Source organism: Artibeus jamaicensis, unplaced genomic scaffold, assembly GCF_021234435.1.
Source record: "Artibeus jamaicensis isolate MK-2021 breed Jamaican fruit bat unplaced genomic scaffold, CSHL_Jam_final scaffold_916, whole genome shotgun sequence".
Classification (NCBI taxonomy): Eukaryota; Metazoa; Chordata; class Mammalia; order Chiroptera; family Phyllostomidae; genus Artibeus; species Artibeus jamaicensis.
The window spans coordinates 55622985-55649579 of record NW_026522059.1 but is presented as its reverse complement, the minus strand read 5'-3'; the positions used below and the strand labels follow the sequence as shown (position 1 = coordinate 55649579).

The window sequence follows — 26595 nt, the reverse complement described above, 5'->3', positions numbered from 1 at the left end:
TTTGGATTGAGATTGCTTCAGGTGAACTTGACCTTTCTTAAGTCTTACAATATGCAGAAAGTTTTCCAGCTTGGGTCTCTGGGGTGATAATCTGCTTTATATTCACTGACATTCATCACTCTACAAAACCACATGGAAACTTCTGTGCCTTGCAATGAAGGTCAGTGCAGGTAGTTTCACCCCTCTCCCCTAACCTCCCCTCCCTCCCTCCCTCCCTCCCTCCCTCCCTCCCTCCCTCCCTCCCTCCCTCCCTCCCTCCCTCCCTCCCTCCCTCCCTTCCTTCCTTCCTTCCTTCCTTCCTTCCTTCCTTCCTTCCTTCCTTCCTTCCTTCCTTTTTGCCTTCCTTCCTTCCTTCCCAAATACATGCTGAGAGGTGAAAGTGAGTGAGTTACAACTCCTAACTCTTCAGCAATTCCTGCTTTATCTTCTTAGTGGGGTATAATGCATTTAAAAAATCCTGATCAGCAATAAAAAAGAACATGGGGAAACCAGGCAACAAAAATTTTCAGGAGAAAATCAGCTTATTTAAGTTGACAAGAAGAAAAAGTCCTGCAAGAAGCATCATGTCTACTTAACACACACACACACACACACAGAGCACAGCACAGCGGCATTTTTGACCCTATAAACCAAAAGCCGAACCATTTGTTGAAGGAAGAAATGAGGAGTTGGTGGGGAGCTTAGGGGGTGGAGGAATTGAGCAAAAAGGCAAAAAGACTCATGCACATGGACAACAGTGTGATGATTGCTGAGGGGACAGGGGTAGAAGGGGAGTTAAGTGGTAATAGAAAAAATTCAATAAAGGTTAAATTTTAAAAAAAGAATCTCATGGTTTTCATTTACCTATCTTCTATTTCTAGCTCCTTCTCAGCAGACTTCTGGACGCAGCAAAAATGCTTTGATTTGCACCAAAGGAAGAACCATCTTTCACTGTAGTTCTAGCATCTGGATTCCTTGAACAGACATGCTCTCCTCTAAGGCTGGTGGCCCTTTGTTCACCAATAGTCATTTCTTCTCTCAGATGTTTCCATGGCTATCCAAGGACAAATGAGATTCCGTGCTTAAGAACTCTCAGCTGATTTGCATAACAGTACACATGTGAAAACTGACTTAATTATTCTGGCCCTATGGGCAACAGGAACCCAGGAGTTCAATTCCTGCCCACCCCCCCATTTGTGAGCTGTTGAATGAGAGGTTTCCAAAGACTTAGTTATCCTCATACAAGTTAATTCAGCCCTAAACCTGCATAAAGCCTTTCATTTGTGGGTGGTATGGGTGGTGGTGGGGTGAGAATGAATCCAGTTCTGCATATTACCAAGTTCTTCTTTTGGTTTTTTATTCTCACATACAAAAACAATTCTTTGAGAGGAACATTTCTGGTTATCTTATGACTAAAGATAGTGCTTTGATATTTTCTCAGTATATCCTGAAATAAGCTTTGTTTCACTACTCATGATATATTTCTGTATTTGAAAGGATTTGATTTTAAGAAGTAAATCATTAGGCAGAGGCTTGTGAAGGGAACTTTAATATTTGTAGTAATTCTATAAGAAGGGACCAACAGAGACATGGGGAGACCTTTAATCTTACACCCACTCCAATGATGAGGCAACCTCTTTTTAGTTAATTTGTTCTTATGGAAGTATTCAGAGCCAAAGAGCAAAGAAACAGAGACTGGGTCAGCTTGGAGGAACAAGAAGTCACTGCCTCTTATCCCCTGAAGGGCAGAGATGATGGCTCGGCTCTCTGTGGACTGTTTAACTCCCCTCCCAAGAAAACACAACATAAGTGCTTAGACTCTTCAGCGTGTGAATGATAAGCCTGGGGGGAAGGACACATTACAGAATGATAGGAGTGCATTCTTTCACCAGAATTTAATTCAACTTAATATCTCGACCATAAAAAATCATAGAGCACCCAAGGTATAAGAAATCTTTGAAATACTCCATTTTTTTACTTCATAGGTAAAGAAATAAATCTTCAGGGAATCTAATTAGGGAGGGAGGTAGTTATAATATGGGACTTAGCTTTTCTGGGACTTCGTATTCCCATTTAGATAATGTGGACAATTAATACTATATGGCATTATACTGAGAACTGTGATGGTTAAGTTTATGTGCCAACTTGCCTAGGCTGTGGTGCCCAGTTGTTTGATTAAACACCAGTCTAGAAGTTGTTGTGAAAGTATATTTTAGATGTGATTAATATTTAAATCAGTAGACTTTGAGTAAAGCAGATTTCCCTACATAACGCAGGTGAGCCTCACGAAATAGTTGAAGGATTTAAGAATGAGCCCTGGCTGGTGTAGCTCAGTGGATTGAGTGCGGGCCTGTGAACCAGAGTATTGTGGTTCGATTCCCAGTCAGGGCACATGCCTGGGTTGTGGGCCAGTTCCCAGCAGGGGACACACAAGAGGCAACCATACATTGATATTTCTCTCCTTCTCTCCTTCCCTTCCCCTCTAAAGATAAATAAATAAAATCTTAAAAAAAAAAGAATGAAGACAGGTTTCCCAGAGAAGAAGCAATTCTACCTCAAGACTGACACAGAAACCATCCCTGAGTTTGCAGTCTGCTTGGCCTGATCTGTGAATTTTAGACTACAGATTATTACAACATCAACTCTTACCTGAACTTCCAGCCTGCTGTCTTCTTGCCCTGTGTATTTCAGACTTGCCAGCCTTTACAATTGCATGGGCCAATTCCTTAGTGTGTGTATGCCTCTCTCTGTGCACATATCTACCTAGCTCTACCTATCTATCTAATTTATTTTATGTATGTGTACATGCATATATATTATATATTCTATTGATTCTGTTTCTCCATATAACTCTAATACAAGACCAAATAAGATAAAATACATGCTAGCACTTTGCAAGGTATAGATTGCTAAAAATGTTAATTATTAAGTTATTTGAGGACTTCCAATTCATACATCTACTCCCGTTGGGCTATAAGAAGAATCCAATTCCTTATTCTGTGTGACCCCAGTGCTTAGATGGTGGTTGTTTCAACATCCTACATTCATGTGCATGGCGTCATTAGGAGGGCCATAAGACAGATGGTTCTCTTACTTGGTGCATACTTGGTGCAAATGAATTGAGAAGAATCTAAGTTGGGCTTTTCTTAACAGCTGCCTACCTTCTAAGGTGCTGCCTCTTCTACTTAGATGAGCTGAAGTGAAGGAAGGTGAGCAGAGGGAAAATAAAGATTAACACATATTACTTTCTAAAGTCATACATAAATGGTTAACTTATGTTAATTATATGCCATCTGGATCCATCCCCAGTGCAGTGTGAGGAATCGGTAACTGATTCTGACTTTGAGACCCTTGTAAAGATTCTGTTTTAGTTCCATGTGTTTTTTCAGCTAGTTTAATCATTCTATTCCTTATCAATTACTCTTGGTGGTTGAATTGGCTTGAATTTCCCCTCCAGCCAGGCTGGGACCCTCGCTGCTTCCTGGGCATGTTGGCCCTCATTCCCCTTCGCCCCACTAGTCACTACCTCCTCCACCATCCTCCATCTGCCCACATTCTGCCACTTCCCATGCAGCCCTCCCTGGGCCTCCAGATCCCAAGGTGGCCTGTCCCCTCTGGATGTTTGTGGCCTTTATTTCCTGGGTTGACCAAATGCACAGAAACTGTCAACAAAGGTTCTTGTGGTTATTGGAACTCACATAGTCCCCCTTGGCGGCCTTGTCTGTGCTCAGCTGCCTCTTTGAAGGACTGTCAGATTTAGGAAATAAAAATACAGATGCCCAATTATATTTGAACCAGTTTCTTTTACAGGACAAGCCTATAGTAAAAAAGTATTTGCTATTCATAGGAAATTCACCAGGCATTCTGTACTTGGTCTGGAAAATTTACCTCCAAGGCATGTTGACCCAGAAGATAATCCCTGCTCCAGGCTGGCCCAGGCAGATTCTCCTCCTCCTGGAAATCTGCAGTTTGATCTCGGAGACCTGGAGATTTGGGGCTGCTGAGATGGGTGCACATTAATGGCAGTATTCCAGAAGGAGGAGTGACAAGCTCACATTATGGGGAGTCTCAGTTTCTGACTGAATAGTACTTCTCAATACATTGTCTCTCCTCTACCCTTTAGCTTAAGTTGGCCAGAGTTTTGATCAGTTCTGTTCCATCCATAAAACCTTAGAACCTTCTCAAATAATAATTTGATGGTTTCATAGCAGATAGTTTTGTTTCTCAAACACAATCCTAGAATTACGGAAGACAATTATTACACCTCTTCTACAGAATTTCTTACAGTGCCTCACACAGAGCAGGCACTTCATAATCTACTTTGAATAAAAAATAACCCAGACTTCTGGCCAAGATGGAGGCACAGGTAGACACACTGTGCCTCCTCGCACAACCAAAATAAGGACAACAACAATTTAGAAACAAAAACCAGCCAGTACTGATGGAAAATTGAACTGTATGAGAGTCTGAGAACTGAGGAGTTAAACTAGGCATATTCATCCAGACCAGTAGGAGGTGCAGAGTCGGGTGGAGAGGGGTCCCAGCAAAGCTGTGGCGGGCAGACTCAGGTGAGCAAGGCAGTAGCTGGTGGACCCAGCGAGGTGGTGGATTGTGGCAGGGCATGGCGCACAATGCAGCTGGTGGAATGGGTAGTCCCACATTCACATGTAGATAAACCAGGCAAAACTGGGGAGCAAGACAGACTGTGCAACCCAGAGTCCCAGCGCAGGGAAATAAAGCCTCAAAACACCAATTGAATACACCTGTGGGGGTTGAGGAGAAACTCCCAGCCTCACAGAAGAGTTCATTGGAGAGACCCACAGGGTCCTAGAACGTACACAAACCCACCTATGTGGGAATTAGCACCAGAAGGGCCCAGTTTGCTTGAGGAAAGTGGGGGAAGGGACTGAAACCCAGCAGAGAGCAGAGCAAGCACCATTGTTCCCTCTTGGACCCCTGCCCCACATATAGCATCAAAACCCAGCGACTGGGTTACCCCACCCTGGTGAACACCTAAGGCTCTGCCCCTCACTACATAACAGGTATGTCAAGACAAACAACAACAAAAAAGAGATGGCCCAAATGAAAGAACAGATCAAAGCTCCAGAAAAAATACAACTAAGTGGTGAAGAGATAACCAACCCATTGAATGCATAGTTCACAACACTGGTGGTCAGGATGCTCACAGAATCGGTTGAATTTGGTCACAAATTAGATTAAAAAAATGAAGGCTACGCTATGTGAAATGTACAGGGAACCAATAGTGATGGGAAGAAAACTGGGACTCAAATCAGTGGAGTGGACCAGAAAAAAGAAAGAAACATTCAACCAGAATAGAATGAAGAAATAAGAATAAAAAAAATGAGGTTTCTAAGCCTCCTGGAGATTTCTAAGCCTCTCCTCATTTAAATGTTTAAATTTAAAGATGTTGGAACATTTAAAGATGTTCCAGCATCCGAATTATAGGTACCACCAGAAGGAGAAGAGGAAGAGCAACAAGTGGAAAAGTTATTTGAACAAATAATAAAGGAGAACTTCTTCAATCTGGCAAAGGAAATAGACTTTCAGGAAATCCAGAAAGCTCAGAGTCCCAAGGAAGTTGGACCTTAGGAGAAACACACCAAGGCACATAATAATTACATTACCAAGATTCAAGATAAGGAGAGAATCTTAAAAGCAGCAAGAGAAAAGGAGGCAGTTACCTACAAAGGAGTTCCCATCAGATTGTCAGCTGATTTCTCAAAAGAGACCTTACAGGCAAAAAGGGGCTGGAAAGAAGTATTCCAATTCATGAAAAACAAGGACCTATATCCAAGATTGCTCTATGCGGCAAAGCTTTCAGTTAGAATGGAAGGGCAGATAAAGTGCTTCTCAGATAAGGTCAAGTTAAAGGAGTTCATCATCACCAATCCCTTATTACATTAAATGTTAAAGAGACTTATCTAAGAAAAAGAAGATAAAAAACATGAACAATAAAATGACAGAAAACTCACAATTATTAACAACCACACCTAAAAAAACAAAAATAAAAGCAAACTAAGCAAACAACTAGAACAGGAACAGAACCACATAGAGGGTTATCAACAGGGGAGTGGGAGGAGCAGAGAGGGGGAAAAGGTACAGAGAATAAGTAGCATAGAAGGTAGGTAGAAAATAGGGGGAGAGTAAGAATAGTATGGGAAATGTAGAAGCTAAAGAACTTATAAGTATCACCCATGGACATGAACTAAAGGGGGTGAATGTGGTTGGAAGGGGGTGGGCAGGGTGGAGGGGTATGAAGGGGGGAAAATGGGATAACTGTTACAGCATAATCAATAAAATATATATATTTTAAAAAAGAATAACCCAAAAAGAAGGGAGAAGTCCATAGGCCTAGAGAAAATAAGAATGGATCTTGAAGAATCCAAATATTTTTAATCACCCAAGAAAAATAAGACAGGTTTTTAGTCATTTTCTGTTGCTTCTGAATGACCCAAAGTTAGCCTAAAGGTAACCACCAATAGAATTTAACAGTAGAAATTCACATTATAAATTGCTCATTTTGTGGTAACAGACCAGTGACATAATCTTTCCAAGTCCAGTTCAGTAACATAATCTTTTCAAGTCCAGTCCAGTAACATAATCTTTTTGAAGGTTTAAGCTCTATACTTTTTCTTAATTCTTTCTTTTTTTCATTATGCTGAGAATATTGCTTTGTTAAAATCTTATTTTTTGAGAATCCTGCTTTTGACTGCACATCAGATTGGGACTTCACCCTCACAGAAGGGTATATTTTCTTAATAAAAAGTACTGTAGTCCTGACCAGGTGGCTCAGTTGGTTGGAGCACTGTCCCATACAACAAAAGATTGCAGGTTTGATTCCCCATCAGGGCACATGTGAGAGGCAACTGATTGATGTCACTCTCTCTCTCTCTCTCTCTCTCTCTCTCTGATCAATGGACATCCTTGGGTAAGTATTTAAAGAATTAAAGAGAAAGAAAGAAAAAAAAAGAAAAGAGAAAGTGCTGTATTCATTCTACATCACTTTTTTTTTTATTGCAGAGTATGACTTGGAACCTGAAGTTAGTCCAACCAGAGAAGGAAGTAGTAGTTCCATGTATAGATCCTGGTAGACTCAGGCTTGTCAATAAAGTGTGAAACCCCCCAAAAGAATTAGTAATGTAAGTTATTTATTTAAAATTATTTACACTCATGTACACCCACACAAGAATACATACAAATACACTCATTTATCACTCTTCCATGTAGCTAGAAGTAAAACATCACAGAAAAGTAATGAAACATGTCATTAAAATATATACTTAAGAATGTTGCATATTCCATTTAATGTTTATTTATAAGTGTAATTGTTAAAATACCTTTTCTATATAAATACAAATATTAGATTTGTTCAGACCTAGAATAAAAGAAGCTTTCCTTTTTTTTTCAGTTCTTATACATTTTCTAGTTGTGTAAAATGATAATTCATGAGAACTTCAGGGAGAAAAAGATTTTGAAAACTTAATGTTTTGAACTTAGAATATTTACAGTTTTATCCAGAATCCATAACAGTCTTCCTTTTCCTTGTGGAAAAATGTTTTCATTGCTCTAAGAAGAATTGAAATCATACATCTTTTTGAGGGCGAGACCTTAGAGGACTGGAGGAAGTTTCTAACACAGAAAAGGGGATCAAGGCTGAGAGGAGGTACCCAAGGGCTTCACAGCCCAGAACATGGTTTGCTCAGAAAGTTCCAAGTAATTTTGCAATGACTGGGCCATCCATAAGAGGGCATGGCATAGAGGAGTCCCTGGTGATTCCACAGTTAACTCCAGAGAGTACCAAGAGAGAGAAAAGAATGTGAAGGATGACTCCATCATTTGTGCAGTGCACAACTTTCACATCCTTGCAAAAGCCCTGGTCTCAAGGAGTCGAGTAGCTTGGTGTGATTGGATGCAGGTAGAGGCACAAATATGAGTGTGGTTGGGGCCCTTCTGGGAAATTAAGCAATGGAAAAATTTTGAAGAATACTCAATGCAACGACAATGAAGAATTTGGTGGACTTTCTTCCAAAGACCAGTTTTCCCAAAATGTGGTCCTCAGACTTGCAGTATCAGCTCATGTGGTACCTTGTTAGAAATGTAAATCCTCAGGCCCTGCTCTGATATACTGAGTCATCAACCTTGAGGAGGGTCCCAGCAATCTGTGTTCTAACAAGTCCTCCAGGTGACTCCAATGCTTGCTAAAACTCGAGGAATAAAAGCCACTGCCAACTCTTGGCTATTGTAAATTGTGCTGCTATGAACATTGTGGTGCATAGGTTCTTTGATATTGATGTTTTAGGATTCTAGGTGCCCATCAGTAAATGAATAGATCAAAAAATTGTGGTACATATACACAATGGAATTCTATGCTGCAGAGAGAAAGAAGGAGCTACTACCTTTTGCAACAACATGGATGGAACTGGAAAGCATTATGCTGAGTGAAATAGGCCAGGTGATGAAAGACAAATACCATATGATCTCACCTTTAACAGGAAGCTAAACAACAAAACAAACAAGCAAGCAAAAAAAAAAAACAAAGACAAATAGAGAACTAGGAGATAGAGAACTTGAAATAGAGAACAAGGGGATAGTGACCAGAGGGGAGAAGGAAGGGAAGTTAAGGGGAAAGAGGGGGAGGGATTTGGAGGAACAAATAGGAAGGACACAGGGACGAGAACTAAGGGGAGTGGAAATGGGAGGGAGGTGGGGAGCAAGGGGCGGAGGAGGCTGGGATGGGAAAAATAGACAAAAAACTGTACTTGAAAAATAACTAAATAAAATTAATTATAAAAATAAAAAAATAAAAATAAAAGCCACTGCCAGATTTTAAGCAAGGAAATGGAGGCTCAGATCTGCATTTTGGAAAGATCACTAACCGCAACATGTGTGACTGACTGGGGTAGGGGTGCAATGGCAGACAAGAGATGTTTCTACTGCAATGCAGTAAAAAAAGAGGTTAGGTTATAAAAATATTCATGATGTGGAATCTCAGCCTTACTTACTACGGAGTTGGACGTTCAGGAGTCTCTCATGTTTGTGACTAAGTTTACCAGGGAGATTAAGAAGCTCTCACATATCTCCATTACTATCTCATTCAGATAGAAAACTCAAAATGATCCTTGACTTGCATCATCATTTATTTCTGAGAGTAATATTTCTTCATATTACAGATATTCTAATAAGAACTTTAGGTTTTGAAATAGAAATAGAGATACTTCTGCCCTGGTTGGTGTGGCTCAGTGGATTGAGTGCTGACCTAAGAACCAAAGGGTTGCTGGTTTGATTCCCAGTTAGTGCAACATTCCAGGGTTGTGGGCCATGTCCTCAGTAGGGGGAATGTGAGAGGAAACCACACACTGGTGTTTCTCTCCCTCTCTTTTTCCTTCCCTTCACTTCTCTCTAAAGATAAATAAATAAAATCTTTTAAAAATAGTCTTAAAAAAAGAAATAGGGATATTTTTGTCTTGGAGTGAAACAACAGTCTATTATCCATGAAAACATTATGACACACACACTCTATTATTTGCCAGAACTAGTCTCTTTTATAAAATTTTACTTAAGTGTATATTCAGAAGTTACATGGGCCAAACATAAGTTTAACAGCCCATTTATACTAGCTGCTCCCTGAAAGTATGCTTATTTGTTGAATTATTTCTCCAACCCACTCCAACTTCCAATTTCTGCAAGGAAGTCTTCTAAATTTCCTGAATTAAAGTGCCATTAAAAACTGGCTTTGTTCCTTAGATACTTGGTTGGACTCATCAGCTCATCAATCACCATTAACAGAGAATTGCCAGAATTTATTGCCACTATTATCCCTATATCTAAAAACAATGTCTCAGAAGCTTCAAAGAAAGAAAAAACAAAAGCCCTAGTGCAATCATTACTTTTCCTTTTAAAGAATCTCTGCAGTAAACCTCTTCTGAAAAGTAGTTTTGAGGTCAACGTCATCAAGACCACATTATAGAAACGCCAGCAAACAGAAGACCTGCAAGGGCCTCGCTGAAATGCTGCATCTCTGCTGAGGAAAATGTTTGATGGAAGACAAGCTCAGTGGTCACTGAAGACAACTTGTGATTCACTTTATGTTTGCTTGTCGTGGCGGGCTGCTGTGCTGTTCCAGGGCCAGCAAGCAGCCGCAGCTCATTGAGGGCTTCTGCCACATGGATGACAGGGGCTCTTCGTGATAGGAAGCCAAACATCACAAACGAGGGCCTTTAATAGAGTCCAGTTTAGCTCCTTTTGACAGCTGCGGTTGGGGACCATGATTTCAACAGCCTCTAGTGTTTCTGTACTTAGTATGAACTGAGGAGGTATTTACTAGACAGAGAATAAATGCTTTTTATAGCTGTAGAAAATGGGGACATTTTCTACAATCACATAGACATATCCCATTATCTGTGTAGAGTCATTTCTATCATGAAGGCTACTTAATTAAGGCCTCGTCAATCAGAGTGTGATCCTCAAAGCAGCAGCACTGGGGAGCTTATTGGAAATGCAGCACCTCAGGCCCACCTCAGACCTGCTGAACCAGAGTCTGTTTTCACAAGAATCCCAAGGGATTAATACACACATTTAAGTTGGAGAAGCTCTGTCCTCAAACACAAATGCATTTAGAGGCTCTTCCCTAAATTTTTAACCTGTGGATCTCAGTTCTTCAAACGGCGTCAGTTGTGAGGCCTTGTGGAGTTTTTTCAACACTAGTTAGAGGTTCTGGGTGGGGGGGTGCAATTAGCTGAAAAAGACCTCACAGGTGATGCTAGAGTGGTCTCTAATCCCACGTAGACTTCCTCTCCCAGACTGGGGTTGACAGCTATTGCTTTAAACACCTGCACATAAAACAGTTCAGCTTGGCAGTACAAAGAATGATGGATGGGGAGTCAGAAGACTTGACCTTCTTTCTGGGTCTGTGTTACAAGACCAACTGCAGGACCTGAGTAAAGACATAGAGTCAAGGTTTCTTCTCTTATGACCAGGGCTAATCATGACGATTTTATTTACATGAATAGACTGTAGTGATGAATTGTTGATGCATGTGAAAGTGTTTTGTAAGTTATATGATTCTATATAAATGCCAATATTTTCATATGAATTACAGAGTTTGGGGCAGAATTATTAACTAGTATATAATTTTACAGGTCGAAGAACTTTTTTCTTACAACTTACAGTTGGAAATTAGTGCATTCTTTTCTTCAAAATGTCCATTAATGCCCGTTTCTGTGGATGCTGGTAACTGATCTACAAGTTACATTACTAGATTAATGCCTAGTCCTTTTGGAAAGTCAGCATTCTGGACTGAGTACTGTCCCTCCAAAATTCATGTACATCCTGGCCCTCAGAATATGACCTTATTTGGAGATAAGTCTTAGCAGATGTAATTAATTAAGATAAGGTCATATCTGATCAAGGTGGCTGCCAATCCAGTGTCCCTAAAAGAATGCCATGAGAAGCACAGAGACACACACAGAGAGAAGAAGTAACAAAGGAGGCAGAGATTGATCAGCGTGGTGCCCCTAGCAGCCAAGGAATTCCAGGAATTAACACTAAGCCCCGAAACTGGGGAAGTTTTGGCAAGGAAGAATTCTGCCTTAGAGTCTTTGGAGGGAGTGTGGCCCTGCTGACACCTTGATGGCCTCCAGAACTGCAAGGGAATAAATTTCTATTGTTTTAAGCCACGTAGTTTGTGGTATTTTGTTACCAAAGTCCTAGGAAACTAATTCAGTCGGGTTCTATAACTTGACACATGGTCTGGTCTTTCATGAGGGGTGGGGATAAGAATGCTCAGAGCCAAGGCACACATGCTCTTCAAAAGTAAATGTAATGTGATTTGAAAAAAGAGATGGAAGTCATAGAGGTTTTGAGCCCTAGTCAGCAGGAAAAACAGTTTAAATTGTGAGAAACTAAATTCTATTTACTGTTGCAAGTAAGTAGTTATGATTTGTTAAGTAGGTAATTAATACCTGTATTCCAACTAGCAACCCAATAGAAGTTAGAATATGTGGGTCCATGAGCTGTAGAAGTCATTTATACCAGAAGGATGTAGGAGAAAGATAAATAAGGAAATACTACAAAATAACGGATTAAACTGGTAAAGTTAGCAACAAAAAAGTTCCTAGTGCTGGCAAATTTAAAAACTCAAATTTTAAAACCCTTCTTCTGGTGGTAAATTATAAATTAAAAGTGCTGGGGATTCCTTTGCTGTTGTCTATATAAATGAATTATGAAATAAAAAGCACCAGTGAGTGTACTGTGTATCCCAGTTTCTGTTATTCAAGCACCTAGTACGCAGGTCCCACCTAAGCTTGGTGACAGCTATCTATGAAGAGCTACTTAGAATAGTATTTTTCTTTTACTTTTCAATTACAGTTGACATTCAGCATTATTCTGTATTAGTTTTAGGTGCATAGCATAGTGGTTAGATAATACATAGTTTACAAAGTGTTCCCCCCGCCCCCGTATTTCCAGTACCAATGTGGTATCATATATAGCTATTACAATCTTATTGACTGTATTTCCTTTGGGGTACTTTAAATACCCATGACTATTCTGTAACTATGAATTTGCACTTCTTAATTCCTTCAATTTTTTCACTCAGTCCTCTAACACCCCTTCCTTCCAGCAAGTGGCCATCAATCTGTTCTCTCTACCTATGAGTCAGAACAGCACTTTTCAAACTGTGAGTAGCAACCCCTTTGTGGGTCATAAGTCAATTCTGAGAGTCATCATCAGTACTTAAAATAAAAGTGAAAATATAGCAGAAAATACCAGGAAGGGTAAGTAATATTTTGTGAAAAGTTTCTTGATATATATACACACTGGATCAGAATTCCTATGCCCATATAATAATAACAAGAATGGTTATCAGTAAATTGTAATTATTATTTTACTTTAATGATCCATACAATCACAACTTGATCCTAAGTTTTCCCAAGCTAAGCTTTGGATAATTTCCATCAATGGAAGAGAAGATAGGTTACCTTCCATATCCCCCCAAAGGATAGAACTCTTAGTCTTTCAACGGTACTCTGACTTCGGACTTTGATGAGTTATCTGCCTACATATAGCTTCTGTTTATATTCACATTGATCCTTTCTCAGAGTTAGATTTCTGACCTATTATTTACTATGTTTTGCACTGCTGTTGTTATTTCGGTTTTGAATAGATTCATGATATTGCCTATGATATAAGCTGGGATAATAAAGTTTCATTACTTACTAGCAAATCTATTTAGCAAATCTTTGTTTTAAGTTTATAAACATTTGCTATAAGAAAATGCCATATACTAAATTGTGCCTAGTCATTACTGCCATGGTAGGACATTTTAATTAATCTCTGAATTAAAAGTTAAATCTTTATAGAAGTAATTGTTAGAGAAATATGAATTAAAACCACAATGAGATATCACCTCACACCTGTCGGAATGGCTACCATCAATAAATCAACAAATAACAAGTATTGGTAAGGATGTTGAGAAAGGAGAACACTTTTGCACTGTTGGTGAGAATGCAGATTGGCTCAGCCATTGTGGAAAGCAGTATGGAATTTTCTCAAAAAATTAAAAGTGGAACTCAGCAATTGCACTTCTGGGAATTTATCTGAAGGAACCTGAAAACTAATTTGAAAGAATGAATATGCCCCTATGTTCATTGCAGCACTATTTACAATAGATGAGATTTGGAAGCAGCAGCTATGGGACATTTACACAATGGAATACTAGTTGGCTGTAAAAAAAGAAGATTTTACCCTTTGCAACACCATGGATGGACCTGGAGAATATCATGCTAAGTGAAATGAGCAGTTAGAGTGGAGTCTAAGGAACAAGCTGACCTAACAAGCAAAATAGAGACAGACTTATAGATAGAGAGCAGGCTGACAGGTCCGGCAGTGGGGGCTGTGGGGTGCAGGGGGGTTGGTGAGTGGAGGAATTGAACAAAAAAGAAAAAACTCATGGACGTACAAAAACAGTACGATGATTGAGGAGCGAGAGGAGTAAGTAGGGTGGAATAGGTATAAGGAGAATAAATGGTAAAGGAAAAATACAATAAAAATAAACTATTAAAAATTTAATAGAAGTTAACATTATTGATAGACCATTGATTGATTATATGACTTGTCTCAAAAAAAAGACTCAACTTTTGATTAGGTAAATGTTTATTTATCACATAAGAGTGATATATGACAAATAGTTAACATTAAAATAATTGATTCCATCTTTTCAAACCAAAACCTTAGTTGGTATGTCATGTTATTTCTTTAAGTTAATGGTCTTTTCTTTTTAATACTCACTGAGGATATGTTTATTGACTAAAGAGAGAGACAGAGACAGTGAGAGAGAGAGAGAGAGAAAGAGAGATATAAGAGGGAAACATTGTTTGGTTGCCTCTTGTAGGTGCCCCGACCAGGAATCAAATCTGCAACCAACTGAACCACCCAGCCAGGACAAGTTAATGGACTTTTTATTAGAAAGAAAAATAAAAGGACCAGCATTTACAACTTGGAATGGATATAAACTGTAATTTCTTGGAACAGCAATGTTGATGGTTGTGCTGAAGTCCACAACCACTGTCTACTTCTGCTGGCTCCAAGTTACAGTTCAGAAGGTACAGAGAGTCCAAAGATGCTCCATTGGTAAAGTTTCTTTTTAAATACGTGTGTAATAATGACAGCCTGACACTCATGTCACTGTAGTACAAGGAAGACAGCACTAAACCAACACATGTGGGCATGCCACAAGCATGTGTCAGTGTTGCCATGGGTCAGGGCACATGGAAGCATAAAGGACCGTCCTGCTAGTCTAGGGTTATGTCTAGATAGTTTATCCTTCACTCATATTTCTACATACACCCTGAGGTAAACCAATTTTAAATGTGTTTTCTTTCAGTAAACCAGCTATGACAATTTATACTAACAAAGTGAACTAGAACCTACTTGAATAGGTTTTAAATTTGTTTTTTCACTTTTTGTTTTTAATACAAATGCCTGACTGTGTTATCAACCTGCATGCATGAGAAACTGGCCAGCCCAAGCAGTGTATTCATCATTAGCAAATGAAACTAGAAGGAGTCCACTAAGTGCTTCCTTATAATTAAGGTAGTGCAAGGATTTATACTGTAAAACTGATGTGTAGCTTGATCTTTAAAGAGCAGGACCACCAACCAATTATGCAGATACCATGTGTGTGTGTACAGAAGGTATTTTTGACATTCAGTTTTACTACATAGAAACAGAATGAGTAAATTTTTTTGCAAGAGGTAAGTAAAATATTCTATTTGATTCTCCTAGAGGGAAAAAAGGAGTTGAAAGTAGGTCTTGCTGTGGCAGTCATCATCTGTATGAATTTTTCATAGCTGACTTTTCCATCTCCATCAATATCTGATTCCCTGATACGATGAAGCATATGCACACATACAAACACATGCATTCATCTACTTCTTCATCTATTAGTTCTTCTTCTAAGCTTGTCATGGCATGACATAGTTCTGCCACATTGATGTAACCATTGCCATTCTTGTCAAAGACTTGGAACGTCTAGTGGATTTCTACTTCACTGTCTGTATCTCTCATTTTTCTGGCCACCATGGCAAAAAATTCTGGGAAGTCAATGGTGCTATTACTGTCAGCATCCACTTCATTGATCACATTCTGCAATTTGGCTTTTGTTGAGTTCTCATCCAGTGGCCTCATGACAGTGTCAAATTCCTTGGTTGTGATGGTACCAGAATCATCTTTGTCGAATAGAGAAAGAGCTTCCTTGAATTCAGCAATCTGTTCTTCACTCAGCTGATCATCCAGGGTGCAAGGGAAGGTGGGAAGAGCAGAGGGAGGTAGGGTGGCTGCACCAGTGGAGGGGCTATGATGACAATGGTGTTTCTGCTGCTGCTGATGCCATGGCTAAGATGCAGGGTGCACTGGGCTCTGTGCTGCTGCACTGCCACCTGGGCCACCGCCCAACTGCGAGTAACAGTGCCATGTCTGTGAGACTGCCAGCACAAAAATCCTTAGGTCATGTTTTGGATTCAAATTCCAGTTCTGTCATTCACCCAGCTATGAGGCATCTATTCTTCAGGCAGTAGAGCTGATAAAAATTAAGGTCAGAGCTTAAATATATATAGCACCTGGTAGGTGCTTATTTAGTGATGGCTACTGCATGTATTCAACAGTTCCCACAGAAGACATGTCTACAATGGTTCCTGGTCAGCAAGGCAAAGTTCAACCACCAGAATATTTAGACTACCTATAAAAATACACTGATGATATGACACATGTCTAGATAAATTTTATATATTCCCAAGCGTTCTCATGTTTAAATTTCATACTTTTTAGGTAGTAGTTTGTCAGTGGTTGACTTACATGTAGTCACCCTGTCGCAGTGTCTAGCCATGGCTCATTTCCTGTTATCTATAAAATATTCACCAGCTGTAAAGAGTTAGTGGGAGGTCAGGTGTGAAAGCTGTCCCACACCCTCTCCTTCCAATGGCAGGAAAGAGTGTCTGCTCACATGTCTATGTTCTGGGTGGCATACAACTATTTTGAATCATCTTCTAAAAAGAAATCTCTCTTGATCTCCATAGTGGAATCACTTCCTTCTTTGGTTTTCAGAATGGGTTTTCTGGAGCTTAGGGTTCTGTGGATATGCCTTAAATGGCTGGTGCTGAAAGATGACAGTGGACAGGGACGTGGAAACCCCATTTGTGCTGCAGATCAGACAGAGCTGTCCTTCCATGCAGTGCTAAAGATGCTAACATGAAGAGATGAATGTTTTTCATAGAAGCATTTTGAGGCTGGTGGAACATATGCACACATACAAATGCATGCACTTGTATATATAACCAGCTATATCTCTCCGTTGTAGGTGATAATACTGATAAATATTGTGAGCTATGGTTGAAGATCTGGTAGAAAGGACCTACATGTGATTGATCAAAAGCCCTTTCTTTACTAGTCACAAATAAAGGGCTATTTTATCGGTGACCACAGGTGTTGTTTGCAGAGTTGGTTATTGAGCACAGCTTTTTGTTTTAGACTTCTACTCCTTCTAAGTGACAGGCAAGTTTGTATATGCCAAGGTGCTAAAATTTGACCTTCCCAAACAGGCAGAAGGCATGAACAAACACATTATATTCAGATAGCACATAAAACAGCAATCCAATGAGCTTCGGCTGCTGCCAGCCAGCTGTACCACATTTAATGGCCTCTAGGAAGCTGAAGGTCTGGGCACCAGGAGAGAGGGAATCATCAGTTTTCTCATAGTACCAGAGTACTCTTTTATGGTTTTGGATCATTTACATAAACATAATAAAATATACAAAATTCATTTTGCCACATTACTTGCAAACTGGTTTAGAATTCCTCAAAAAGCATTTTCTAGGATTTTGTCCAGGTCTCAGCACTCAACCCGGAGAGTGCCCACTGAATATGTGTGTTGCATACATAAAATTTTTATGTATGCAAATGCAAATCCAACAAATGCCATCTGTGACCCTTAGAGTTTCTCGATCTGATTTCCTGAGACATTAAGCTTTCCACATAAATAAAAGAGTTAACATAATAATAATAGTAATAAAAACCCTATGGTGTCATTCCCATAGCCCATTCTCTCTTTGCATAAATAGGTGTTTGCTTCCGAAAGTCTAAGCAGACATGAGAAAAAAGGCACCAACAGATGATGACTTAGCTCCATTGCAAAGGACACAACTTTGATGCTCCTTGATCTTTTTGCTATAAAGCTCATCTCCTAATGAGATGGTTGGGAGATTGTCAGGTACCATGTAATTGTCAGAGAAACAAAAACACCAATATTCACAATACAGATAGGCTGAAGAGAGCTAACTTGCTCTCTGCAAAAACGGTGATGAGAAAGGTTGAAAATAAGAACATAACTGCCCAATTGTACATTGGCATCCCAGGCCAGTCTGGGAGACATGACATAGCAAGGCAGCTTTTATTTACCCTGGGTTCGTGTCAGCCTGCTTCTTCTTCTACCCCCTGCACCTTCTGTGACCCTTGCCTGCCAGGGCCAAGTTCTCAGACTCTGTGGAGCTGCTCAGGGCTCCCCAGCATGCCACTTGCTGTGGCTCCCCTCACTTCCTGGTCCCCCTCTTTCTCCATTGAAATATCTGTCCAGCAGCCTCTCCCTCCGCTGCCTGGTCTACCAATCTGATTCTATTGTGAGGGTCAGATAATATCTTATTGCAAATGAATGCATTCTTACTAACAGAATTTCAGGCAACGATAATAATTTTGATTTGCTGACCCTTTAAACTATACACAAAACCTTCACCTATTATGCTCAATTGTGCTGATATTACTGGAAAAATATGTTTTGGTATAAGAAACCATCATTCTGTCAAAAATTATCACTTAACTAAATGGTATTAAATGTACATATTTTCATCATCTCAACCCCATTGGCAGAATAAAAATTCTGCTTGAACTGAAAACTGAATACTTGGCCTTACTCATTTTAAATAGACGACTTATTGACTAGGTCTCAGGCTTTTAAGTTTGCGATTTATTCTTTATTTTTAATAAAATGACCATATGCTCATTTAAGGATAGTACAAGTAAATTCCCTCTCATTTATATTGTCTGTTTTTTGGCTTTTTTTTACCTGAACAATATAATAAGGGCAAGATCTTACATATTAATGACTGCTTTTAGCTAACTGATTATAGTATTTACTCTCTAATTCCACTGAAAGTATATTCGGTTCTAAATTCAACCTTTTGATTGCTGGTTTCTCTTAGCATAGATGGGTTTATTTCATTTTGATTTACTCACTCTCTGAACAGTTAAATCATTTCTCAATGTCAGCACTCATCAAAAATGTCTCACAAGGAAGTGCTTTCCTTATTAGCTTAACGATTTACTGTTTTGCATGTCTAGATGCTTCCACTGCAATCAACAATCTTTTATATTAAACTAAACTTTTACAAAAGCACATGGGAGTGAAAGTGATTTCAAATTAACCTGTAATGTCAACAAATTAATATGATTTCTTTGCACAAGGTTTGAGGGGTTCACAAGATCTCATGGATTCTCTCCATGGGTCTCCTGATTTAGTGAGAGTTTCCTGGGGCCAGTCCCACACTTCCAACCTCCTAGAATATTTCCAGGAGGGTGGTATTTCCACCTACATATCATATCTGCTGGTCTCTCTAATTCATGACATCATCTTCCACTCCACCTTCCTGCAACAAATCCCTCTTGACTGTTTTATTTGTATTAGTATTAGTTTTATTTCTATTTAGTTCATTTTTTTCACCAGGAAACTACAGTGTTTTTTCCCTGTTTTAATATTCTATGTCTATACCTACATTTATATATAACTCTTTATTTAAAGCTCCACATCCAAGTCCCTAAGTTCTAGTCATTCATCCTTCAAGATTCTTTTTTCCAATTTGTCTCCTCCTGCCCCATTAATTCAGCCCCTTAACTTTTCATTCCTAAACAACTGCATTCCTAAACAATTAAACTCTAATTGTTCAACTACCTCTTAGTTTGTCTATTTTCTTTCTGGGGACGAAATGGATGTGGGAGAAGAGGGAATCCAAGGAGTGGAGGGTGCTTTTGTTGCCCTTACCCATTTCACTTTCCCAGTGGCTTCCTCTTACCATCTTAGAGATCCGTTATGTGTCTCATGACTAGACTACAACTTATCAATGGTCAGGGCAGATCTGACTGAGAGCTTTTTCTTGTGAGCTCCAAACACAATGTGTGCTTTATAAATAAAATTTAATCAACAGTATTCATGAATTTATTTTTGTCCAGTGAGGCATCTCAGTAACTGGCTACCTTCTCAATGCCCATGTACACATCTCATTATCTCATTCTAAACTCTCTCACCCCCACAGATGACACTCTCCTGTTTGGGTCACTGGATGGCTGAGTCACTTTTGTGTCATCCACTGCACTTCCATGTGGACAAATTTTCTGTAACTCCAGATTCCACATTGAAACTAAAACAAGCAAAATAAACAATTGCACACCAACAACCCAACTGAGAACTGTTTGTTCTAAAGCTATCAAGGCTTTTCAATTATACGTGGTTATGGCTAGGGAGTTCAGTAGCTTTGAACAGAATCCAGAGTGTTTTACCTGATGGCACTAAAGCAAACAGGTGATGTTGCCATCCCCCAGCAAATTTTCTCCTCTCCTACACTTTATTTTCTTTCATTTGTTTTCCCAATTTCTTGTCTCTGAACTTTCTCCTAGACAAAATTTAGAAAAGTATTATTTTCAAAATACAATTCCACCTTCAACCAACGGACATGGTATAGGAGAGAATTCAAATGAATACACATTCATGAATTTTTTGAAGGCAGAGTGTCACCTCTAGGCAAGCAAAATAACATCTGAGCTCCCCAGAGGGACAAAAACATGTCATGTGAGCAGACAAGGTCTGATTCCTGGGAACATCCAGACTGGATGGGAAGCATCTGACTACCTGAGACACTAGAAGGATGAGCGTCTTGGCTCCTGGCCTCTGAGATGGGAATGCCTTGTGGGAGAGGCCTCTCCCTCACCTATCCTTGGAATGCATGTGTTTAATCAGGGTCGCTTGACTTGAAATGGGAGTAATGGAGGGCCCCAGGGACCCTTTGCCCAGCCTGGTGTTTCCTTTACCCAAGCACACTGAATGACGCAGGATGCTAAAAAGTAGCTTGGCATGCCTATATAGATGAGTAGCAACCCTGTGCTTGAGTTGTTGGATACATCTCACTTTTTTCCTTTAAAAATATTTATTTTTTTAGAGAGAGGGGAAGAAGGAGAGAGAGAGGAACTATGATGTGAGAGTTGAACACTGATCGCTTGCCTCTCATATGTTCCCTGAACCCACAACTCAGGCATGTACCCTGACTGAGAGTCAAACCAATGGCATTTGGCTCTGTGGGGATGATGCCCAACCAACTGAGCCATATCAGTCAGGGGTCACTTTTTTGCTTTTAAAATGTAATGTTCTGAGGGAAGATACTGTATCTTACTATCATACTGTTCATATCCAATACATATAAGTAACAATGAGAATCACCATCTTAAAATAAATGATGGAAATTTATGAAGTGAGGTTTATTCTTACCAGTAGGTGTCTCTGTCCCATCATGCTCTCCCCAAATTTGCCTAGGTTTCTCCCGGAAATACAGATGTTACATAAAAGGCTTCTCTTCTTTAGAAATTATATACTTTAAAGAGAAGATATAAAATGGCTTCTCTTTTTATTTGTATTCACTTCCACTCTGAATTTGGACTTGCTTTGCTGCACTGGTTGCTGATAATGTTGTCAGGAGTTTTCAAGATACTCCCTTTTCATTCTTTGGTACTTAAATCAGCTTTCTTGCTAGGCTTCATCTCACTCCAATTAGTGGTGCATTTCTGACCAAAGTAAAAATAACTAAATTTCTAGGTATGTGAGGCTTCTCAAAAGGTCAGATTATTTCTTTTAAACATTTTATTCCCTCCCCATTAATGAAGGTCTGCTTTGAATGTCCTTGGGAGTTGTCTCCCATGTTAATTTCCCAGAGATGAGAGGCCTTGTGTAACTATGTACCCTCTGGCTCCAGACTACCTGGGTCCAAGTCTTGACTCTGCTTCTTATTACTTGATTAATCTTCTTGGAGCTACTTACTCATTTTATGCTTTAGTTTCCCACATATAAAAGGGGATAAGGAGGATACTAGTACTATGTGATAAAGTTGTTATAAAGAATGAATATAATACATCCAAAGTGGTTAGAACACTACATGGCACGTGATAGTGTGCATAAATATCTTTTATATCTACAGGATATATATGATACCTATTCATAAACATGACAAATAAAAGCTAGTTCCCACTTGGCTTAGCTGAAATGAATTGACAAGGTTACTAGAAGGGGTGTCCAACCTGTGGCTCGGGGGCCATATGGAAGGACTTTTTTGCTTATCAGTGATGGCGGATATCACAACATTTATGCATCAGCCTTTTTTGCTCATCAGTTTTTGTTAGTGTTTGTGTATTTAATGTGTTGTCCAAGACAACTCTTTTTCCAGTGTGGCTCAGAGATGCCAAAAGGTTGGACACCCCTGTGTACAGGGCATATGTGCACCTTCTTTGTGACTCGTGTCTCAAAGGCTGTGAAACTGCAAATACCGTGCAGGTTTTCCCTGAAGTTAGTTGTTCTCACTGCCCCAGTACTCCCATAGCAGAGAACCATCAGCCAGCTTCCATCCACCACAACCCAGGAAGCTCCTTTCCATGTGGAGTTGGATTTCATGCTTTGAGATGTTCCAAACACAACTTGAAAAATGGAGAAAGTGAGATTAATAGGGAATACATCAATGTGAAAATGATCCACCATGAAGATTCACAAAATGATGCACAAAAATTTTAATGAAATAGCCCAGCAGCTATCCTGATTTTCCAAGCAAGATTTGATGAGGGTATAAACTACATGGAGAAGATGTTTAATAGTAACAACCAAGCACTTACAAGTATCAGCTCTTCCTTGTATCTCACACATTTTAAGGTAGGTAGTATAATCATCCTTAGTTCACAGGGGGAAGATGAAAGGCACAATAGTTAAGGCCATGCACAGTGCTAAATATTTGGCATATGTTGATTCATGTTGTCCTCCTTATTACAATATCAGCTGATGGTACTGCTGTCCTCATTATAAGAAGTGGAAAACTGAGGCACAAAGAGATTAAGTAAGTTGCCCACAGCAGGCAAGTGGCAGAGCCAGGATTTGAAGCCAGCCAGTCTTGCCCAGAGACAGCTCTGTTAAAGAAAGAATTAGTGTGGCAGCTCTCAAACTTGAGGTTGAGTGAGAAGAATCACTTACTGCAAGTCATCCATTGAGAAGAAGCTGAAAATTGGAGAGGACTGTGACTGCCTAGGACTGCCTGGGAACGCCTGGCTAGAACGGCAGTGCTGGCTCGGGGTGCACAGCACAGCAGTAGTCAATAATACTGTAATAACCACGTGTGGCATCAGACGGGGGACCACTTTGTAAGCTACACAAGTGTCTAATCACTGTGTTGTATACCTGAAAGTAATATAATATTGTACATTAATTGAAATTAAAAAATAATAATTAATAATTAAAAGTTATTTGCATGATAAAAAGGCAGTGCTGGCCAAGGAGAAGGGACCTGGCTCTGGTTTGATGAATGTGTCTATACACTCTTGTCTGAAAATGAATCATTTGGTCCCTGTTCCCTTGCCTGTTGAATTTCCAGGTGAAAGGCTTTGAATGGTGTGGGCCTGTGTATGAATGAGTGTGTGTGTATGTGTGTGTGTGTGTGTGTGTGTGTGTGTTTGAGGGGAAAAATTGTTGCTAGGTTTCAGGGTGAAGGTCCTAGCACAGATTAACCAACATGTCCACACAAAGATAAGTAAATCTGAGTGCCAATCCGGAATCTGTGTGCTTTCTGTGTTGGTGTTATTGGGAAAGGACGGCTGGTTTCAAATCCACGGAAGTCATTGCAAAGACCCTGAAATTGGGCTTAGAGATGTAGGCTGTTGTCAATTTCTGTTCAAGAGAGACTTTTTAATGCTCTAAGTGGGAAAGCGGATTCTCCCTACGAGTGCACATACAATACAGAAAACTGCCACTGATGCTATATGGGGTTTAATTCCTTTTCAAAAAGTTTTGAGAACAGAACAAAGACATTATGTTTATATGGTGTATTTGAGAAGTCTCCTGTGTAGGACACAACTGTAGAATGATCATTTTTCTGTTCCTATGCTGGCACCTGACAATGCCTGGTGTAAAGCTAGAATGGGGCATCCACCTGAGGCCCTGAAGGTCTTTTTGTTCCACACTGAACCAGAGTGCTGGGGCAAAATCTAATTTCTACTGTCAGGAAACATTTTTAACTTGCTCTTATGCCCTGTGCTATTTTTAATAAAGAGTTTTTGAATACTAAGTAATGGCTCATATCTAGCAACTTCTCTCAACTTGCTGTATCTTTTGCCCTGCCCTTCAATTAAACTGTTGTTTCAGGGGTCACTGATCCTACCCATCCAAGAATTCAATGTCACTTTGCAGCCCTTACTTTTCTTGACTCATTGGTATAATTTTACTCTACCGATGGATTTTATTCTTGAGACCTTCCTTTCCCTGGGTTTCCATGATGTTACAGCATCTCTTCATTTTCCTCTTACCTTCTTGGCTGCTTCTCAGTATTCACTGCATATGTTCTTTACTTATCCTTTCAATGTTGGTATTCTTTTTTCTATTCTATTCTATTCTATTCTATTCTATTCTATTCTATTCTATTCTATTCTATTCTATTCTATTCTATTCTAATTCCATTCCATTCTAACATTCTATTCCATTCTATTTTATTCTAATATTCCATACCATTCTATTCTAACATTCTATTCTAGTTTAGTCTCATTCCTCCCAGTGGTTCCAAATATTATCTATGTCCTGATAGTCTTTGAATCTACATTTCCAAGGCAGATAATCCCACTGCTGCTGCCTCTACCACTAATGAGTTATTTGAGGCTGGATGCTTTACAACATTACTTCCTTTGTGTCTCCCCCAAATCCTGTTAAGTAGGTAATATTGTTACCCCAGCTTTTGATGAAGAAATACTTTTTGTAATGTAATGTCTAAGTTCACACAGCCCCTAAGTGACTTGCACCTAGGTCCTCACTGACTCAAAAGCCCGTGTTGCTGTGGACTATGCTACCTGTGAATGACCATCAAAAGACTACTGGAGTCTCTGCCTTTAGTTCCAGATCTGTCCCATGGATACCTTTTTACTAAACATCCCTTAGACAGAGGGACATCCTCTGTCCCTCTCTCCATCTCACAGTGATGCCAGCATTCTCCATGTTTCCTCTCTTCTTCCCTTCTCACCCAATCAGTCCCCTAAGCCTGATAATTGATCTCTTAATTACCTTCCCTATCTATGCATTACTCTTCTCCCCTTTTCCCATTCCCTGAGTGTGAGTCTCCATCATTTCTTGCCCAAATTAATGCCTCGGCTTTTGGACCCTACGTCCTGCTCCTTTGAGTGTACTATCCACACAAGTACCAATCAGCATTCTTAAATACAAAGCCATCTTCCCACAACCCTCACTGTAAAGTTTCATCCTGACGTGGACTGTAAGGCACTGTGTTATCTCGCTCTTGCCTATTGTCCAAGACCTTGCCCACCTCCTGCCCCATTTGCCTCATCCTCTACTCGCATCCCGGCCTTCCACTCTAGAATTCTTCTCCTCCCTCTCAGAGCCCTGCTCTCTCTTGTCTAGGAGGCTGTGAAAATGCTGGTCTCTTTGCCTGGAATGTTCTTCTACTTCTCCCCCATTAACTCCTCTCCTTATGTGGTTTGTAGTAAGGTCAAGTGTTCTTTGAAACTATGTGTTCCTTAGGACCAGCTCGGATGTGTCTCCTCTGTGTGCCCACAGCTCTGTGTGGTTCTCCTAGCCGGATACTCACCACACTGAGCCACCCCTGCTCATCTGCTGCCGATTGCTCATGAGCCCCCAAGTTTTGCAAAGATAGTGCCATGTCCACATCCTCCTTTCTCCGCCTTCCATCCCCACTTCCTGGTATATGGCGAATGCTGAATGAATATTGGTTGACTGTCTGACTAAACCTGGAGTGCCTGTCTTCCTGACACTGTCTCAAAAATGGCCAGGAAGGAACATAGCAAACTGTCATTCTGCTTGTACTGTCACACATGTCAAGTCCATTTGGATCAGCCCTTGGCTCAAGGAACCTTTTGCCATGCGGGTCCCTGGTCAAGGGGTTTTATGAACCAGGCCCCACTCTCTCTACAGGAGGGGGATCATCTTTCGGAAGGCATTCCTTGCAAAACTTATTACTCTTCTTAGGAAGCATAGGGATGGCTGAGCCACTGTGATTCATCCCCTCACTCTTGCTGCTCTGCAGCTGCTGCCTTTGTAAACCCCACCATCCATGACCATGACAGGGGCCACTGCAGCACTTTCCTGCTCTTTTTGCCTATGGATTCCCCTTTCCTCAGCTGTCTCCTTCCTGTTGCCTTGGGGAGCTTCCAAAAATACTTGGCTGATCATTGTTGTTTCAGAATCTTGGTTTGCTTCCTATTGCCTACAAGATAACATTGCAGCACTTTAGCAAGGCTATTGATAATTCTTCCCCACACCTAATTTTCCATGCTCATCTATGCTCATTTTTCTATAATAATCTATGAGCTCTTGGAGGGAAGAAACTATGCCTCATTCATCAATCTATCTATTCATCAATCGCCAATTAATTCGCCAATTAGATAAGCCTTACTGTGTGCCAGGCACAAGAATAAATTGGTGATTACAGTCAGACATGAATCCTGTTCTCAAACTGGGGATATAAGCATTAATAAAATAATCAATAAATGAGTTTATTTTATAAATAAATGTGTTCTATGAAGGCTGAGGTTCTATATAACAAGGAAGACACCTAGACTGGGGGTCAGGGATGCTTCTCTGAGGAAGTAATAGTTTATATGAAGGATAAGGAAGAGTTAAGTAGGGGGAGCATGTGAGACAAGTTTATATTCCTTCACTGTTCAGAGCTCTCCTTCAGTGCACAACACAGAAGAGGCACTCAGTACGTATCTGCCGAATGAATCAGGAATGGT

The 26595-nt window shown here is 40.0% G+C and overlaps 2 protein-coding genes across 2 annotated transcripts in view; both read right to left on the bottom strand.

The window, feature by feature from the left end:
* Positions 1-26595, bottom strand: part of KCNB2 (potassium voltage-gated channel subfamily B member 2) — a 372399-nt gene that overhangs the window by 6419 nt on the left and 339385 nt on the right. The gene's annotated exons all lie outside the window — the stretch shown is intronic.
* On the bottom strand, positions 14460-25182 carry LOC119042570 (calmodulin-like protein 6). The gene is given in 6 exon segments (XM_053660925.1): positions 14460-14531; positions 15308-15388; positions 15421-15891; positions 19846-19958; positions 22129-22275; positions 25149-25182. Coding segments are annotated over 6 exon segments (918 nt in total).